The sequence below is a fragment of the Echiichthys vipera genome, assembly GCF_963691815.1.
Source record: "Echiichthys vipera genome assembly, chromosome: 15".
NCBI lineage: Eukaryota > Metazoa > Chordata > Actinopteri > Perciformes > Trachinidae > Echiichthys > Echiichthys vipera.
Genome location: NC_139840.1, coordinates 17,099,634 through 17,119,058, shown reverse-complemented (window position 1 = coordinate 17,119,058; position 19,425 = coordinate 17,099,634). Strand labels below are relative to the sequence as shown.

General features: G+C 43.7%; 2 protein-coding genes across 4 annotated transcripts in view; both read left to right on the top strand.

Annotated features, from left to right (window-relative positions):
• LOC310957519 (myomegalin) overlaps positions 1-19,425 on the top strand; it is a 37,804-nt gene that overhangs the window by 8,634 nt on the left and 9,745 nt on the right. For all 3 annotated transcript variants that reach the window (XM_083928117.1, XM_083928116.1, XM_083928118.1), the window contains exons 6-31: positions 679-732; positions 8,024-8,161; positions 8,258-8,377; positions 8,464-8,556; positions 8,672-8,896; positions 8,988-9,146; positions 9,242-9,343; positions 9,848-9,985; positions 10,208-10,387; positions 10,738-10,932; positions 11,023-11,205; positions 11,292-11,408; positions 11,498-11,566; positions 11,679-11,785; positions 11,884-12,023; positions 14,430-14,560; positions 14,722-14,873; positions 15,007-15,292; positions 16,046-16,250; positions 16,391-16,507; positions 16,623-16,882; positions 16,977-17,191; positions 17,346-17,463; positions 17,620-17,737; positions 17,860-17,914; positions 19,157-19,404. In XM_083928117.1, the coding sequence (XP_083784243.1) occupies positions 679-732; positions 8,024-8,161; positions 8,258-8,377; positions 8,464-8,556; positions 8,672-8,896; positions 8,988-9,146; positions 9,242-9,343; positions 9,848-9,985; positions 10,208-10,387; positions 10,738-10,932; positions 11,023-11,205; positions 11,292-11,408; positions 11,498-11,566; positions 11,679-11,785; positions 11,884-12,023; positions 14,430-14,560; positions 14,722-14,873; positions 15,007-15,292; positions 16,046-16,250; positions 16,391-16,507; positions 16,623-16,882; positions 16,977-17,191; positions 17,346-17,463; positions 17,620-17,737; positions 17,860-17,914; positions 19,157-19,404 (3,925 nt within the window). The remainder of the gene's footprint in view (positions 1-678; positions 733-8,023; positions 8,162-8,257; positions 8,378-8,463; positions 8,557-8,671; positions 8,897-8,987; positions 9,147-9,241; positions 9,344-9,847; positions 9,986-10,207; positions 10,388-10,737; positions 10,933-11,022; positions 11,206-11,291; positions 11,409-11,497; positions 11,567-11,678; positions 11,786-11,883; positions 12,024-14,429; positions 14,561-14,721; positions 14,874-15,006; positions 15,293-16,045; positions 16,251-16,390; positions 16,508-16,622; positions 16,883-16,976; positions 17,192-17,345; positions 17,464-17,619; positions 17,738-17,859; positions 17,915-19,156; positions 19,405-19,425) is intronic.
• Positions 5,323-6,687, top strand: LOC310957805 (uncharacterized protein; the record flags this gene model as incomplete). Its single annotated transcript, XM_083928538.1, has 1 exon — positions 5,323-6,687. The coding sequence occupies one exon, from the start codon at positions 5,323-5,325 to the stop codon at positions 6,685-6,687; it is 1,365 nt and encodes a 454-aa protein (XP_083784664.1).

Here is a 19,425-nt window from a genome sequence, read left to right as displayed (position 1 = left end):
TATATCAATTACAGTGCACAATGTAGACAAGACTAATTAAGGCTGAGCAATCTGGCCAAAATATTCTTTCCCGATTTAGTTTATTTCATGAATCAATAGAAATCACAAAAAAATGTATTGTTTCTGGTAATTTAATCAATAAATAGCCTGTGAGTAACATATATAACTTCAGTGCAAAAAGAACATAATGTGCAAGGATCAGAACATAAAGCGTCGTCCAAATGGCGTAAATATTGCTGTAATGCAGTTTAGCCGCTTGTTTTTCATCATTGTGATAGAAATGATATATAAAAAGACATTTTTATGTCATTTTGACGATGCACATCATCATATTGCCAAGCCCTTCTTCTAATATTACTGCATTCCTCCCTGACCACCATGTCTCATCTGGTCTGGCTTCTATTCTCGAAAGAGGCTCCTGAAGCAGCATATGTGACATTCCTAAACCTTATTTTAACAGCTATTCTGTGGGTCACAAGAGCTATTTGCATGCACAAAGGTACTACTTAAACACACACACAAAGTGTGAAGTCATCTAAAGAAAACAATAATCTCATTTCCCTGTCCTCTTCCCTATTTCTGTGTTTTTCCTTAATTTTAAGATTGTTTTTAGTATTTCTCTTTTTTAATTCTTAGATTAGTGCATAGTAGGTTTACAGTCTGTCTCCTCTATTACAGTTTTATCAGGAGGAACTTGGTCGAGAGAGGCTGCGCATCGAACAGGAGATGCAGGTACATGGAGCTCATCAGTCTTCACATGTTATAATAGAGGTGTCCACTAAGTGTCAGAACAGCATCACATTTTTCATTGTTTGAAATCGGACAGACTCTGCCTCCCAATGGAGAAGTGACACAGCATTTTCACAAAAGAGCTGACAGACTGTCTGTAGATACAACATGACACATATTTGAATCATTCGTTAATTGTCTATAGTATTTAGGAAGATCAGAAAATGGACAATAAAACCAATATATTAAAGGTTGTGGTACAGAACCAACAAACTGTATCAAAGTTTCAACAATGTTTTCTCATTTTGCCACTGAGTAAACATCAAATGAAACATCCTGCAGTGAGCTGAAACGTTGCTCGTCTTTGTGCAATCTCACCCTGAATATGTCATGAGTCATAAGCAGTGGCTCATGGTGATGAACCTCGCTCTACAGCGAACAAACAGAGGCGGGGGAGATGGCGCAAAAAGAAAGTGCTCAGTAGTGTAATACTGATATGAATCATGATAGACTTCCAGTGAGAGACGGATACAGAGGGTTTATCTCATTACACAAGGTGCCAGCATCTCATTACATTTACAGGCTTTATCCCCGAGGACACGTTTCTCTCCAGTGTCTAATGAAACTACAAATGGAGAGGGACCATTACCTTCATGTCAGCTCCCATGTCCTCAAATGAGTCTTTACCATCACTTTGCAGTTCTATGAATTAATAATCATAACCATAGTGAGCTTAACTTTTCATCTTTGTAGTGCTGTGCAGTGTTGCTTCAGGTTATTTGGCCATATTTTGAATACGTCGCAGTATTTGTTTCAAACGCATTTGTTGTTGGGTGAGGCATTTTAACTTGTAAATCAGTCATTCACCCTAACCCTGAAGGATGCAAATGTACTTGCCAGGCAGGGTTTCTGCTTAGATTTCACAGTGGATCCATGTGTGCGTAAAAGAGCTGGCACTGAAAAATTACTGGGTACTACACTGTATGTGAAAAACCTTTAGTTACTAAGGGGGCTTGTGTGTGACAGGACTAGTAATTTACATATGATATGCAACATTTTGTGTCGGAGTGTTTGTATAGATAAAAGAGAAGATACCTTAATATGAGTGCATTGAGTAGTGAAAGTTTTTTTTATGGTCTAGTGTGTTGAAATGTGGGTTTTTGGGTCAATGCAGAGGAAATTTGTCCAACGGAGGTGACATGTGTTTGTTAATGGTGCATGTGTGTGCAAGAATGACACAGCATAATTTAAAAATATATAAGACAATGCTTCCAAATGATCCATTATACCATATTTAAGTATAACAATATAAGTAAACACCGTTGAAGGTGAAATATGATGGTTTGCCATATTTTGTAGCTTAAAATGACACTTGTGTATTTTACAGCCATTAAATTATTGTTAATATGGGCTTTAGTTATAGTTTTTACAATTTAAGTTTTGCAGCAGGGACAGAAACTGTTCATACAGCTGCATTTGCGTCTTCTCACAGAGATCATATGAGGATCGGTGTAACTGGGGGTCTGTGTGTGTCGTGGTGTGTGTGTGTGTGAGTGTGTGTGTGTGTGTGTGTGTGTGTGTGTGTGTGTGTGTGTGTGTGTGTGTGTGTGTGTGTGTGTGTGTGTGTGTGTGTGTGTGTGGTTGTGTGTGTGTGTGTGTGTGTGTGTGTGTGTGTGTACATTCCCATGAGGCGCTTTATTTCATATGTGCGTGTGTGCATGCAGGCATCTCGCTGGTTAGCAGGTCTGATTTCAGCCGGGTTGTCGTTAGGTCAGATTGACCTTTGATTGCTCGGCGCCCCCAACGCTGATATCAAGTTGTGTTGTTTCAGACAGACACTTGCAATAGGAGCTCTTAATTTGTTCCCCAGACACCACAGCCATTAAGATCAAATCTATGTCTGGGGAGAGAAGAAGAACCCGGAAAGAAATACCCTCTGAAACCTCTTAAGACAATAATTTCCAGGGTTTCCTATTCAAGAACAATTCGTAGTAAATGCAAACAACTAAATTCTTCATACATTTGCTTTTATTTACAAACATTTAATTTCACAAAACATCTGATCAAAAAGGAGAAATATCATGTCCACACTTATTGTTGGCTCTCTGCGGCCTCCTTTAGCCAAATTCTAACATCTGTTTTAGAGAAAACAACTCAGGTCCAATCGTTAACTTTCAAACAATCAGCAATCAAGAATCTTGAAGCAGTTACAAGGTCTCAGGACTGTGACTCACACATTATTGAGCACAGGGTGATCTGAACAGAACTGCTTTGAGTGTGTAAGTATATTGACGGTCGACAGGAAATTTGCACACAGCGTGACAGCATAACCATCTGTTCTCACGCCCTCGGGTAAACAAAACTTGTGGTCGCTGCAAAGATGCTACAGTCAAATGGTTGAGAAAGGCCCGGTTGTTTGACCATCACAGTGAAATAATTGTTGAGAAATCTGCACCACGGCAACAAGGAAAACAAATAATACTCATCTTTAGGCAATGGCATGCAACGTCACACAAGTGACGTTGGTCGGATGAGGTCGATATAAAAAGGAGCAAAACCACCACTTTCATTCCCTAGTCAGGCCTAATATAATGACAAACGCCCAAACAAGCAAAAACCTAGTTCCACTATTACTTAATAGAGACCAGGCAGCAATAGTGTCAGCAGTTCTGCAGCTGAGACCAAAACCTGATTATTAAAATGATCATCTGTGAAGCACTGACTCTGTTATGCTGCTAGGATGACAATGACCTCTATTCAAAGTGTATCTTCATATGTAACCTCAGGTAAGCTTTACCTCAGCACACAGCAGCCATCTTGGTGCTTTATTGCTCACTGAAAACATGATTTGTCTTGACTCTGCAGAGCTTCTTGCCTGATGACCCTGAATACATGCATAAAAAAACAATAGAAAGTATTAATTTCATTGTTATATTCTGTGGTTTAGAATAAATGGTCTAAATAAATTAGATACACATTCCCAGCATTTTTTAATTTTATTTATTTAACCTCCATTTTACCAGGAAGTCTCTTGAGATTGAAATCTCTTTTTCTAGGGACCCCTGGCCAAGACCGGTTGCCAGTTACAGATAGTATGATCATAAAGGTTACCTAATTATTGCAGAAATACAAAATTAAACAATGTTTTATACTTATTGTAATTTAAATAGAAAACGTTTTGATGTATATATGCAGTACAGAGAAAGCAAGGTGGCTCTACAGCACATTATATTATTGAAGAAATAAATATTTGCTTTTAGGATATAATAGGATCTGAAAAACATTCAAATATTATATATCATATAGGTTAGAGTCTTTTTGTACAGTGCATATAGTAGGCCTATTAACCTTGCATAATTATTATGTTGTAGGCTCAAATAATATCTTCTGATACATATACTAATATTTACCATCTGAGATACATAGACTTAAATTGTAACCGTTTTGTTTTAATAGAGAAAAAAATGAATTTGATAAAAATAGAAGAGAATAGAGTATGTCTCTCTGCTCTTTAATTTTACAGAGCGTCACTAATGTAACCATGCTACAGGGCATTTCACCTGTTCAGTCAGGCGAGCAGAGCTAAGTAAACCGGGCAAGAGGAGGTAACAGACTCCCAGGGGAACATCACTCCGCTTTTTTCCAATAAACAACAAAATGAAGATAAACTTCGCTGGGTTTGCATGTTATTATGTGTTGTAACAGAGAAATGTCTGTTTTGAATCGGAACCATAGCGGGTATTTAACCCTGAGCTATCTGTATGACTGCACCGTGCTTCTCCAACCCCCCTGTGTGCTCTGAATGGTACGCTCCGCCGCTGCAGGTTTGGTTCAGGCAGCCCTATCGTTATTATCAGCCCGGAGGATCTGACTGCACGAAGCACCGATCCCGGTGAGCTACCTCTGTCGGTAAACGCTCTGTAATGAATGAGGAGTCCCCTCTTAGGACGCAGACACCGGGGGAAAGACTCAGAGGACTGTCCCGGGACGCGTGTTGACTGCTATGTGTCCGGGTCCGGATTATTATGACCGATCCCCGATCATTATTAACCTGACGGCGCGAGGTCTGCCTCTTTGAGTCCGTGACAGCCGGCCGATGGTGCAAAGGCGCGTGTGAGGAGAAATGCGAAACAACGGTATCCAGATAAATACTGCATCATCTGATTGATGAGACGTTCCCATGACTTCGTTGTGCGTCTGTGGGGAGTATTGCGCCATATTCCCCATGCACCTGCACCTCCAGCAATGGGTGGTGATCCTGGGCTGATGGATATTTTTTGATTAAATTCACAATATTAACCTTGTTTTTACCTCATGGTCCTACCAAGAACCTCACCTGCAAGAAATCTCTACACGCATTGCGTCTCCTTGTCTACCTCATTTCATCTATTTAAGCCATTGCAAGGACTGATTTCACGAAAAGCTCTACACTGTTTCAGATGAAAAAGGCTTTAATTGTGCTCCAAAGCTTGTGTTTACTCTGATGCAGCTTGTAACATTATGCTCGTTTGTGTTTACGCGGGATCAGCTTCATCATAAGGACTCAGGTGTCTTCATGTTAGAGGAAATAAGGGATAGTTATAAACCTGTGGAATGCTTGATCTCAAGATGAAGGACTCGTGTCGCATCTGTGGACGGGAGCTCTGTGGTAACCAACGGCGATGGATCTTCCACCCCACCCACAAGCTCAACCTGCAGGTGCTGCTGTCTCACGCTCTCGGACGAGAACTGACCCGGGATGGAAGAGGCGAGTTCGCCTGCTCCAAGTGCACCTTCATGCTGGACCGCATGTACCGCTTCGACACGGTGATCGCCCGTGTGGAGGCCCTGTCCATCGAGAGGCTGCAGCGGCTCCTGCAGGAGAAACACCGGCTAAGGCAGTGCATTGGTGGGCTCTACCGGAAAACAAATTCAGAAGAGGGTGTTATAACATTACCCGGAGGAAATGAAGAACCGGAAGAAGGGATGGTGGACATTTCAGGTCTCACTCATGCAAAGTACTGTGCCCTGCTCCAAGATGATCTGGTCTACTCTCTGTATGAGTCCTGGGCCGACGATGGTCTGGACTGTCAACACCAGCTCCACCACTCTCAGTGTCCTGCTGGTCCAGGGTCAGAGGTTACAGTTGCAGGCCCACATCGTTGTGGTCCCAGCACTCCCAGGAGATGTCGAGGATGTTCCTACTGGCGGGTGGCGGACTCTGACTATGAAGCTGTTTGTAAGGTGCCCAGGAAGCTTGCGCGTAGCATTTCCTGTGGGCCGTCATCCAGATATTCAGCCAGTGTTGTTGGAGGGAGTGTGACTGGAGGTGTAGGAGGTGGTGGAGAAGGAGTAGGAGAAATAAATAATCTGGAGGATTCAGAAGAACCCCCGTCCTCTTTAACGCTGGTTCCTGGTTCTCAAGACCCCTCTAGGACATCAGACAGTGATCGAACGCTGGCTGGACGAGCCAGCTCCAGCCCCTCTGTAGCATCTTTAGAGACGTCAGAGGAATACATTCAACCTGGAGCCATAACAGATGGGCTGCTGAGCTCCCCCAGGGAACTAATAGATGACCGGATATTTGACTCCCTTTCTGAGGAGCACATGGGGGTCCCACATGGCCAATCCTCACCGGGATCCAGCCTCTCTCTGGCTCTCTGTTTGCTGCAGAGCTATGCAGTCTACCGGCCAGTCCTGAGCTCCAAGGGGAGCAAACTGCCTGTGCTGCACCGACAGAGCTCCAGTAATGAAGGTTTGAGGCTGGGCTTCCCTGATCCTGTTCTGGGAATGTCTTATGAAACTCCAGAGGGAGAAAGAGACAACCACATGCCTACAACGGAGCAGGAGACCCCTCTGATCAGGCCAGTTGATCAGGATCTGAACCTGGCTTGCATAGAAGATTTGATGGAAGATTTGTACAAGGAGTATCCTCCCCCACGTCCTCACCAGGTAGAAACCCCCAACAAGGACAGTTGATGGTGATGAATGCAAGGATTTTACCACTGCAGGATGATGACACACAGAGGGGTAGTGCATTTTGCCTATGCACTGCAAATCTGCAGCACTGAGTGAACCAACCAAACAGACTTTGATGTTTGACAGACAAATAGTGCAGCCTGTGCACAAAAGGAGTATAATAAAATCTTAGTTAGCCTCATTATCCCACTGTCAGTCACCTGATGTAAATCCTGCCCACAGTATTTCCAACAAGCTTTTACCCAGGCAGATGTGAGCTACAGTGAGGTTGTGTATGTTTGTGTGTGTGAGCACTTAGTTGTCTATGTTTGGGAATACATTACATGAGCAGTCAGGTGAGGGGTAAGCTGTGACACTCGACATGGCCTAATTACCTAGTGTGTTTGTTAGTGAGTGTGTGCACGCACAAAGACGTCATTAGTCATGTCAATAATGTAGAAAGCGCAGTAATTTTTTCATCTACAGCCTTATATGTATTTGCATTTTGAGTCTACAGCGACTCCTATCACAGCTGCCAAATACTCTGAGGCATGAACACGGCCTGCAGACAAATGAGTCTCCCGGTTCTTCTAGTTACAAAAAAATGTGTTGTAGCACAGGATTTTCTTCCCAAGTATGTGAGGACACGTATGCTTCTGTGTGTGTGTGTTCAATACTGAAATTCCCCAAGACAATAATCCTCAGCAATAGTTTTTTGAGGGTGTGTATTTGTCTCTGTGTGATCTTGGAGCTGAGGCTGCTGGCTAAAGTAGGTTGGATGTGGGCAGACATTAAGACAGAGTGACTCCACTAACTGGCCTATTTTTACTCAGAACCCTTGAGGCAAAGTGAACCACGCAGAGTCAGACCATCCTATTATCTCAACCCTGGTTGGCTACTACAATAGCCCGGTTTAAATTATATGATATTTTAGAATAAAAAAGAATAATAATCACAGTGGATTTGTTTAATTTAATCTCTGCTACGTTAAAGCACAAATTGATCTTGGTGAATCAAAGTATTAGTCTAAGTTGAAAATTAGGTTATGTAAAGATTATAGTGGCACAGAGCACTTTGAGCACGCTCACTTGTGCTAACTCATGCATGCAGACACTCACACACCCCTTCACAGCCTCTCTCCCCATCATGGCACACATGAATGAGCAGAGTTTGTAAATGTTGTACACGTATTACACAATCCACTGTGAAAGTTATGCAGCCTACAGCCTCTGTATTTTTTAATGCATTTGAAACAAAGCGCTAGATTTGGTTAGAAGACTAAGCAAATTAACATGTACAGTGAGTGGTGTTTAAAATTTGAAACCTCTTTTATCCTTATCGTTCTTCTTCATTCTAGAGCCTCGTTGAGGAGCAGCAGAGTCAACTGAACCAGTATGAGTGTGCGGCTGGTCAGTGTGTCAGCGAGCTACAGAAGGCCCAGCTCCAGGTCCAATCCCTGCAGGCCAAGATCCACGAGAGTGAGGCCAACAATATGGTACGGTGCATAAAAATACCTCATCACCGCTTTTTCATGTTTGATAAATCTGAGTAATGATGTCAGCCTAACAGTGTTGCCTGTCTCTGTCTGTAGAAGCTGCAGGAGAAGCTGAATGAGATGGAGTGTGAGCTGCGTTCAATCCGACAGGCTGCTCAGAGTCAGGAAAGAACCATTCAGGGTCTCACAGACTCCATCAGCACCAAAGACAGTGAGGTGAGTTTTTGTCTTTTTTTTCAACTAGTGTGAGATGATGGCTGTGTTTAAGAAGATGCTCACACCCATGATTTATTCCGCTTTAGGCCCAGGAGCTGTACCAGCTGATGGAAGGACAGAACACCACATTGTGTAAGCTGAGAGAAATGGTCCACCGCAACCAGCTTGCTCAATGCAAGGTGAGACTGCTGCACATGTAGTGGTGTAAACCCTGATCCAGGATCTTTCCTTATTCATGGTAAGAAATCTTGTCTCCAGGCTGATGACATACTGACTGGTCTGTCTTTCTTTTAGGCTCCAGAGGGGATCAGTGAGTCCTTAACGCTCGCACAGCTGCAGGGCGACCTAGTGGGGGTGCAAAGCTCCCTGTTCTCCCTTGGTCTGGAGCTGGAGGCCAGCCAGAGGAGTCTGAGACAGAGCCAGAGGCAGGGAGATGACCTGTCGAGGTTCAAGGACAGACTCAACTCTGATCTGCAGGAGGTGCAGCAGCACAGGGAGGTCACTGAGAAGCACAACCAGGTTCGTGTGTTTGTGAAAGTGAGTGCGAAAGAAGTCTTGGAAGGTTGAAGGATGCAGCATGTGTGACCTCTTCTGAACTCCTGTGCTGCAGGACCTGCACCGTGTCCTTCAGGAAACTCGATCTGAGCTTCAGGCTAAAGAAGCAGCTCTGAGAGAGGTCGAGGCAGAGAGACACACCGTGGTGCAGGAAAAAGACAGGAGCATCACACAGCTTAAACACTCTCTGCAGGACAAGGAGCAGCAGTTAGAGGTAGCAATCCCAATCCATCAATTCACACAGTATGTATTTACACAGATGCACAGAGTTATTATCCTGTCTAAAAAATAAAATCTTTATATCTATAGGAGTACTCAGAAATGTTGGAGTCAACAGGAAGCTCCAAACCAAGAGATGCCCTGCTGGAGAAACTAAGAGAGCGTATTAAAGACAGAGACAGAGCTCTGGAGGTAAAGCTCACACATTCTTGTACACAGAACAGACATGAATAATAGCAACTTGGTTGTAATGATGAGACAACCCCACTACTGTTCCATGTGGATCACTGTACCATATACTGTGTGATTAATGTGACAGTCTTTCCTGTACAAAGTGCAGTGTACCTCAGGAGCAAAGACCTAAGTATGCATGTTGCTCCTCCTGAATCCATAGGTCAGCATTAAATTTCTGGGAATTGTTAAAGAGAGCCAGGAGAGAGAACATTACTATTGTCTTCTTTAAGTCCGGCACAACTGTACAGCAGTGAGAAAGAGATGCTTAGTTGCCAGTATGCAACATAGTGTGCAATTTTATAACATTACAACATAACACTGCAGACTCATTTGATTTAATTAGTTTGTGAGGAACTGGAGCTTTGAATACTGCACACCTTCTTAGAACATGTTGAACATCACAGGTGAGGGTGCCAGGTTAGCAGCAGCAGTGTGATTTTTCTCCCCCTCCGCCATCTGCAGTGCTCCATCGATGACAAGTTCCGCTGCGTAGAGGAGCGCGAGGGCCAGGTGAGGAGGCTGCAGCTGGCCCTCAGGGAGAAGGAACGAGACCTGGAGAGACTCCGCTGCATCCTGTCCAACAACGAAGAGACCATCACGGTGCGCCCATCGCAGACAGAACAAATGTATCAGAGCTGCCAGCTCGTACTAATGGCATAAAAAAACTGTAGTTTTTGATAAAACGTTGTTTCTTTGCTGCCAAAGTTAAACTGTTTAAAGTTCAAACGAGTTAGAACAACTCTGATTTGTGAACATTTTAGACATATATAAGGTTTTGTATTTTCCTTTCTGTGTGGTTACACCTGTAATTGTGACCGTCAGAGTCTGGACGCCTTGGTGCGTGGCAAAGAGCTGGAGCTAGAGCAGGCGGCAGAGGCCTACAGGAACCTCAAGTGGCTGAAGCAGCAGAGCGAGGAGAAGGAGAGAAACACCCTGAGAGAGAAAGACACCATCATCAGCCAGCTACAGGCAGCTCTACACACACACAGCCAGGAGGCACAGGTAACACACACATTTATTGCCTTTATAGCCTTTATTGTCAGGACAATTGTTTGGTGTTTGGACAGACCGGTGCTACTTGTTTTTTACTTTCACAAATACAACAGGTGAGCTGACAGGCTTCACTGTGTGTGTGTGTGTGTGTGTGTGTGTGTGTGTGTGTGTGTGTGTGTGTGTGTGTGTGTGTGTGTGTGTGTGTGTGTGTGTGTGTGTGTGTGTGTGTGTGTGTGTGTGTGTGTGTGTGTGTGTGTGTGTGTGTGTGTGTGTGTGTGTGTGTGTGTGTGTGTGTGTGTGTGTGTGTGTGTGTGTGTGTGTGTGTGTGTGTGTGTGTGTGTCTGTCTGTGCGTGTACAGGATCTGACAGCCGCCCTCGTTGCCAGAGTTCAGGCTGGTCCCACGGAGGTTGTAGAAGAGTTGAAGGCTCGGCTGGCTCTGAAAGAAAAACTCTTCCAGGAACTGCTGTCGGACCGCAGCCGCCAGTCTAATGAACACCAAGCACAGGTCCAGGACATGCTGAACACTCTCAGCTCCAAAGACCAGTATCTGCAGGTAGGCCATGTTGCAGGTATTGTAATGTTTAAGGAATGCTGATATGACTGTGCAAAAAAAGTTTCAACTTCTTTTCTCTCTCTATCTCAGGACTACTCCTACAGGCTCTCCCTTGTGATTAGTGAGCGGAGCAGCCAGCTGCAGGAGCTACGCAGACAGCTGTCATCAAGAGAGCAAGAGCTGTGCGCGCTGAAACAGGACAGGGAGAGAGAGATGGGAGGAGAGACGGAGCATCTGCGGAGCCTGCTCAAAGAGAAAGAAGCCTTTATCAAGGTACCCAATATATCGTTTCTTCTTGGCTTTCTCCCTTGCTTCATCGCCTTTACATCTGATTTTCACGGTACGCTTTTTATCGTCAGGAGCTGATGCAGGGCGAGGACGAGGCGATGTCACCATTCTCTAAAGAGAGAGAGGCAGAGATGAAGGCTCTCCAGGAGGAGTTGCAGCTGGTACTGAAGAAGGAGAGGGAGGCTCAGGTATCCATGTGGACATTGTAATGATGCATAAAGAAAAAAAAATCCTTGTTAAAAAAATAAATCTCAAGTCATATCTTTGTGCCCTACAGAAGGAGCTCTCTGCTCTGCGTTTATCTATGGCTCACCAGCAGAACACTAAGGACAGCACAGATCATCAAGTAGGATTTCCCCTCATTCTCAGTATTTGTTTGTGGTTGTTTGTGCTACTTAATAATATGTATTTATTATGTCTCGCATTCCTCCCCAACCCTGCCTGCCACTGTGATCTAGTGTGTGCTGGAGCAGCTCGTGTCAGAGTACAATAAGCTGAACGATGCCCTGAGAGCAGAGAAGAGATTATACCAAAATCTCACCCACATTCACACCAGGAGTGACAGGTAGGGGAAGCAGCACCCAGTTTATATGACAGTTTTGTGTAATTACAGTAAGATTGCAGTTTTTTGGGTTTTTTTAAAAACGTTTTTCTTATCCTCAGCTCCGAGAAGATCCAGGCCCTCCACACTGAGCTAGACTCGGTCCAGGCACTCCGCAGACAGCTGGAAGAGGTCCTGTCCAGGACCCGTAACATGGGTCTGGTGCTTGAACGGGCAGCTAAAAGGCAGCCTGACTTTGGAGGTGGGGATGGGCAGGGTCCAGCCTCCTGGGCTGCTGGGGGCACTGCCACTAACACTCTGTGATGCTCTGTCTGACCATAACACTGCTGAGGAGTGATACTCTTTATGTGAGATGGAGCTGTTTGTAGCCACTGATGGTCAGATTTAGGGGGGAAAAAATATGGAAAAAATGAATATGATCAGGACAATTCTGCTCTAAACGTGAATAAAAATCTGACTGTCGGACTTCAGGCAGCTTCATCCAGATAGCACAAGCACTACTCACAGAAGCATAAGCCAGTTCAAATTAACCTTAACGGTGTGAAGTGGCAACGTGCAACCCAGCGTCTTATTTGTTAATATATTTTGTGTGTGAATATGATTTTTGTATTGTTTCTGAAAACAGCCTGCGTATTGCTTTGCAGTGCAAATGTTCTGTATTGCCATTTTTGTGTACTGTCTCTCACCGTTGTCACTCTTCCAGCCTTACCGTCACTGTGAAGTTAACGTCTTGTGGAGAAACTCAAGCTCATGCCTTACAGCAAAACGTCTCACCATCCATCATTTGTTTTTTATATCATCTGTTTGTCTACAAGGATGTGCGCACTTAACTGCGCTCAAGATACAAATCCCAAAAGATGGCCCAAGTAGTTTCCTTCAGTTCATTTTAACCTTGGATTGTTCTCATCCAGTTTTACCTGCTCTACAATAGTTACATTTTATATGCATGAAACATGAGGTCAGCTGCAACACCGGATATAAGATGGTGGGTTCGCTCTGATGACTTTGAAGTAACATTTGATAATTTAGTGTGATATGTGTATCTGCTTGTACGTAAGATTTAGACTTTACATCGAGTAATTTTAATGTCTGCACTGTGCTCTCTATAAATCACATGAGATGTGAATGCCAGAAATAATACTTGCCCATTAAATATTTATGTTAGAGTACATTTTCTTGGAATTTGTGCCCCGGTCTCTCATCTAGCCTCATAGATGGAATCCTTGTCAACACTTCTTTTTGTATTTTTAATGCAACAGAAATAAAAATGTGCTGGCTTTTTGTCAAAAGCACGTCTGCTTGTTGTGTTTAATTGGGAATTTGTCTTAAGAATGTCCCAAACCTGAAATCACCCCCTGCCCCCACTTGGCCCTTTTTCTTTATACCTTTCACCTTCTCGCAGAGATTCCTGTGTGTGATCCGCTGCCTCCTAGTTTGTCCGGATATGCTGCTTTAAAATATAAACACACATGTTATAAATGTGTTGAAAATGGTCTAACATATCTGAAGATGTCAAAAGATTATAGATAATTCACTTTTCATGTATAAATATACACTTGAAACTATGTGTACCAGCTATTTCCAATCCAAAATGTTCTTCATGTCCTCCCTCATGCATGACGTTGTCGCATGGTTTTCACGTTTGCATGGCTGTTCTGCTGTATTGCCCAGTTAGATATTCACAACACTAGCATACCAAATACCCTGAATAAGGGATGCTCGTGTGATCCCTTTTACTCAACATCCCTGATCTTTCAAAAAAGAAAGAAAAAGCATGAAATCTGCATTAGTTTAAACGACAAATACACCCGACAACACTTAGTTTCAAGGAGTGCCCCTTCTTATATGGTGACAATATGTAGTGCCCCAGTGTGTAAACAGGGCCCCACATTCAGTCAGTTCATGTTACAGAGCACATTGTTCAATATATAATAACCCAGCAGTTCACTGTAAGAACTTCCTGCCCTCTCACTAGCAACACAAAGACATTTCATATATTTACCCCTGATACTTGTTTTAGGGTGGAGGCATTTGTAGTAATTAAATGCCTTTGAACTTAATCCAGATTATGGAGTAATCCCATAATAGGTCTCCAAAAATGCACAGAGTAACTGTAGATACACACCCATACACACACGATACACATCTAAAACTGAAGCATGTGCCTGTTGTGTCTCAGTAGTGCCTATTATATAAAACAATTTTCCTTTGCCAGTCCCATTCCACTGAGCCTCTGCATCCTGTGCGTGTGTACAGTACTTTAAAGGCCATGCTGCATACATATCCAGTTTTGGCACAAAATCACCACAAGATCGTTCATGTGAGTGGATATTAATCTAGTTTTTAGGCTCAGTTTCTCATGAACACACACACACACACACACACACTCTTTCCTGGGTTGCACTGCTTCACTGTTGAGTGTGTTTTTTGGCTGGCAGGCAATGTATGACATAACATTTTTCCTTTAGTCCCATGACTCTCAAAGGTGTGATTCAGAGGTCTGGAAAGAGTAGGATAGAGAGTGGATACAAGAGAGGGAGAGCTAGAAAAATAGAAAGAATAAGAAGAACGGGATGATTAAGAAGTAAACAATAAAGGGGAATAGAAGCAAGTTGACATTGTCCTTATATGGTTGTTGTGTTTCCAGAGCTCAGCACAGAGGAGGAGGAGGAGGAGGAGGAGGAAGGAGGCGACGAAGACGGCAGTAGTGACGAGTTCACAGACAGCATAGAGGAGGATGATGAAAAAGTGACAGCCAGAAGTTTGGCCTCCATTCAGGTAAAATACTTTTATTTACATTTCACTGTTAAATCCCTTTACATTCAGACCGTTCGTAACCACAGATTTATGTATCTCTTACTCAACCTTTCAAAAAAACCCTTTCCTTAATGACTTCAGTCGTAGCACAATAACTTTTTTTTCCCCTGACTTGTGTTAAGGCTCGTGAAGATGTAGGTGCGACTGGACTGCTGGTGTCACAGAGAGCTGATGTAAAGAAGCTTGAGGAAGCAAAGAAGACACTTGAAGACCAGCTTAAAGGAATAAGTTCACAACTGGAGAGGGATGGATACACCTCCATGGCTCAGATGAGGTACATATTTGTCTCAGAGATCCTCTGGAAATTTAAGGTTTTGTTTGTCTAAGTCGAGGACATCACTTGTTGAATGTTTGAACCTGACAGCTTCATCATGCATCCATTTCTCTTTCTTGCTGTCTTTTGCCAGGAGTGCCCTGCAGAGGCTGAAGCAGGAGAACCAGGCTCTGAAAGAAAGCAGAAAAGGAGCTGGACTGGTGGGACTGAGGACTAACCCAGAGAGGAAGTACAGGAGTCTGAATCAGGAAGAGGAGGAAGAAGAAGAAGAGGAGGAGGAGGAAGAGGAGGAAACATCTCCAGTTCCAGTGGGGAAGCGAGGTCATCCATGTGTTAGTCAGAGTGACGAGCGAGGGAAGAGGCACTGCAAGAGGCCACGCTCTCTGATATCCCATCATCACACACACCAGCCTGAGACGGTAACATATTATACATTTAAACAGGAATTAAGCTTTGAGTGACTTACAACCACAGCTTGGGACTGTTCTCTATTTTATGAAGCTGCTGCAAATATATTAGTCATTTTAATTCTGAGGCATTGAATATTTGTCTTATTTCCCATTCAAATCATCTTAAACAAAATATCAAATAAGTGTGTACGACTATACATGAAATTTTCATGTTTTTTATGTTATTTTGCCACCTTTTGTACAATTTGTACAGTACGGTCAATTAAATACTTGCTGCTGAAATAATTTACAGCAGAAGATGAAATAAAACAAATGTGTTGAATAATTAATGCCCTGAATTGTTTTGAAAAAGTTTTACATTGTTAATAATCCTGGTTGCAGTGAGTAACCTTTATCTATCAGCCGGCAGATTGATTTAGCTAAATGTTCTTTGTTATGTCTGTCAATAAAACAATGTCTTTGCTGGTTGTAAAACTGATTATAGTAAACTCTGCTGAAGCAGTGTTGTCTCCAGGCTCTTCCCTCCTTTTCTCATCACCTGGTTTCCATTTACAGTCTCTACGTACAAGTGTCTTTGAGTCTCGTGGCTGTTTGTATAAGTAAAGGAATCCTCGCTGTTGTGCCTGCAGTTAATATCCTGTTATATGTGATAATACGTCAATTAAATCATTGTTCTCAACAAGTTTCCATCTGTTGAAATGATAAAATGACTTACATGTGATCTCCCTCCAGTGAATTACATGTCACACTTTGCTGTTGCAGGAGGTGGAGCCTGCCGGTGACAGCAGTGAGGTGGGAGAGCTCTGGCAGGATATAGAGGAGGGTCTCCATGAGCAGGCGGCCCGCCTGAGCTCCGATCTTGCTCTGAGCCACCAGGAGAACAGAGAGCTGCAGGAAAGGCTGATGGTGTCTGAGGCCACGGTCCACGCTCAGGCTGAACAACTGAAGGACTACAGAGATCTGCTCAGTGAGTCACTCTCAGAGACATGTATAAAGACATTCAGACATGTTTTTATTAAACTCATATAATAAAATAAAAATTACTCAAAACCTTTAACACTGATAAGTAAACAAGATTGAAGTACTTTCTTTTTCATGGCTCTGCAGCGGAAACATCAGTCCAGCAGGCCAGTAAGCAGGTGCAGGTGGATCTCCAGGACCTGGGTTATGAGACTTGTGGTCGCAGTGAGAACGAAGCTGAGAGAGAAGACGCCAGCAGCCCAGGTGACAAACCGACCAGCACTCTCTCACAAACTGTAACAGCATAGATTTTTTTCCTTTCCTGTGAAATACACTCACTCACCCTCAATATGTTTCTTCACCTGTCTCCCTCCTTCAGAGTTTGACGACCTGGAAATGTGCACGTCCCTGTCCCATCAACAGGACTATGAGGGTGCAGGGGGTAGCTGGTATGCTGGCGACGGTAACACAGGTGCTTATGAATTGGGGGATGAGTCTTCCTCTCTCCACCATCTGGTCCAGGATCTCCGTTCACAGCTGAACCGCTGCCACAAGGTGATCCGTGGGCTGCAGCTGCGTGTCCGCTCCCTATCTACCACCAGCGACTACGCCTCCAGCCTGGAGCGGACCCCGCGCAAGGTGCTGTAAAATTAACTGGATACTCTACATTACTGACTGTGTTTTAGGTTAATTTTAGTTTAATACTAATCCCCATTTTATCCTCACCTTCTAGGTAAACTGGGCCTTTGAGACATCACCAGCTCCCAGCGGTGTGGAAGAGGATGAAGGCTGGATGTCTGACACCCAAGGGATTCGCTCGGCGTCAAAGCCCAGCAGGGAACTGCAAGAACTGATGGCACGAGTTGCGTCACTGGAGGCCCAACTGAAGAGCACCAGACTGGAGGACAAAAGCCAAACAGAAGAGGGGAAATGTGCCACCTGGCCAGGGTGAGTTGACAGAGACAGAGAGGCCATGGTGCTTCTTCTGTCCCTGTGTACCTTAAGGCACCTTTATTTTTATCTAGAATCAGTTAACTCATGCACATGTAGTCATATGACATACAGTCCTTCTAATACAGTGGTTCCTTGTGTCCCTTCCCAGGAAGTATAACTCTCTGATCCAGGCACAAGCTCGTGAGCTGTCCCACCTGAGGCAGAGGATGAGAGAGGGTCAAGGAGTCTGCCATATCCTTTTCCAGCACCTGGGTGATACAACCAAGGTACTGCAAACTCTCCTGCACTCACTAAATAAATCATTAATCTACATTTGATTATATTTCTACACATTCCTCACATGTGGAAATAACATGAAACAGAGTAGCGTTAAGATTTTCATTGATATTCTTATACCTGCTCAAATTCTCCACAACTCACAGGCCTTCGAGGAGCTGCTGAGGGCCAATGATATTGATTACTACATGGGTCAGAGCTTTAGAGAGCTGTTGGCACAGAACTCTGCCCTTGCACAAAGAGTGGTCGCCAAGATCAGTGGACGTAAGGAACATCCTCCCATATCTTCCATCGCACACAAATGTGTAGTTTCTCATTATTGTGGTTCTTTTATGTCCAAATTGTAATTTTTTCAACGTTTCCCCTCTCCTTTTCTATTTCCATAGGCGACCGTGCAGAGAGCCATGATGACAAGACAGGCCACGAGTTGCTTGCCCTGCGGTGAGTCAGCTTGGCTTTCAAAACTGACAAATCTTAACCTCTTAACTTTTGCAACAACAAAAACAAAGCAATGGTCTACAGACTCACCTGTAGCATTATGGTCAGTGGACCTGCCTTAAAGTAATTAGCTTACTTTGTCAAGCACTTACTCTGTCCTGGTGATTAGTTTACCAGTTGTCATGTGACACGCTGCGGCACACCACCTGGCTCCATATGGTGGAGAGGAAACAGAAGGTTGCTGTTAATCCACAGCATGGGTCCTTTACCCTTAAGTTGCTTTAGTTGAATAGACTTAGAGTACAGGTGTCCCACCAGCCGGGCTTAAGAGGCTCAGTGTGACTGTGTGACAGTCCTTTACTGGTGTGGCCTCATTCAGTCGTACCGTGCTGACTCGAAGACTGTTTCTGTTGGATGTGTACTGAGTCACTCATTCATGGATTTCTGTTATTTTGACATGTGCAACAGCATCTATAACTACTGCGATTTATTTGGCGTTTTTGTTTAAAATTCACTTTCTGAATACTGATATTTATATGGTAGACTTCTTGGTTAACTGACTTAATCAGAAGACAGCAAAGAGGTACATTTTTTCTGGATTTTAACAGGGAAGGCTTACCCAGCTCAGGTTGTACTGCATCAAGGACTCAGTCTTTGTTTTCTGGACTGGACTGCTGGTGTGATGGCTCCTCTGTGGAAATCTCTGATTTCTAAGAACAGCCCCTTATACAGGGACTCTCTGTGGTCTTTTTCTACCGCTCGAGGCCAAACAAGAGAGACGGCTTTTCTTAGGATGCTGTTGGAGAGAGAAAGGGAGTCCATGCTTCGGCAACTGAATCAGTAAGGGAAAAGGCTTCACACAGGCGTATTAAAAAAGCAATTACTCATATATGATTCATCCATCCACAGAAGATGGTTGCCTTGAAATAATCAAAAACAACCATAAAATGGAGACACCGACATCATTACTAAGACTAAAACGTAATACATGTATACTATATTTAATCATTTATACAATGACGCATGGATGAAATGGATAATGTATTTGTTTGAATTAACAAAAATAGCATCCAGTTTTCCACTCCTACCTTTGCAAACCTTCTTTCCACATCTTCAATTGTCCTGTTTTGTCTGACCAACAAGCTTTAAAAAAGCTGTGTTGTGATCTGCCAGGCAATGTCGAGCAGCTATTCGTCACCAATTATGGTCTTTTGTAATGTCTGATTTTCTTGTGTGCACATGTAGGCTGAGTAAGGAGCTCCAGCACAAAGATAAAATCATTGAGTCGCTCCACACCAAGCTGCAGCAGCGTCCAGAGACCCCGTCCAGCTGCCATGCTCTCTCTGAGACCACCGACCAATCAGACAGAACTTCCTTGGTATCCGATGAGTACAGAACCAACGAAGACTTGGAGCTGTGCTCAGATTTAGACGCCAGAGAATATCAGGAGGAGCACCAGCTGCGGCAGCCAGGACACGGATTAGAACAAGACGGTAAAGTTTATTCATGTCTTC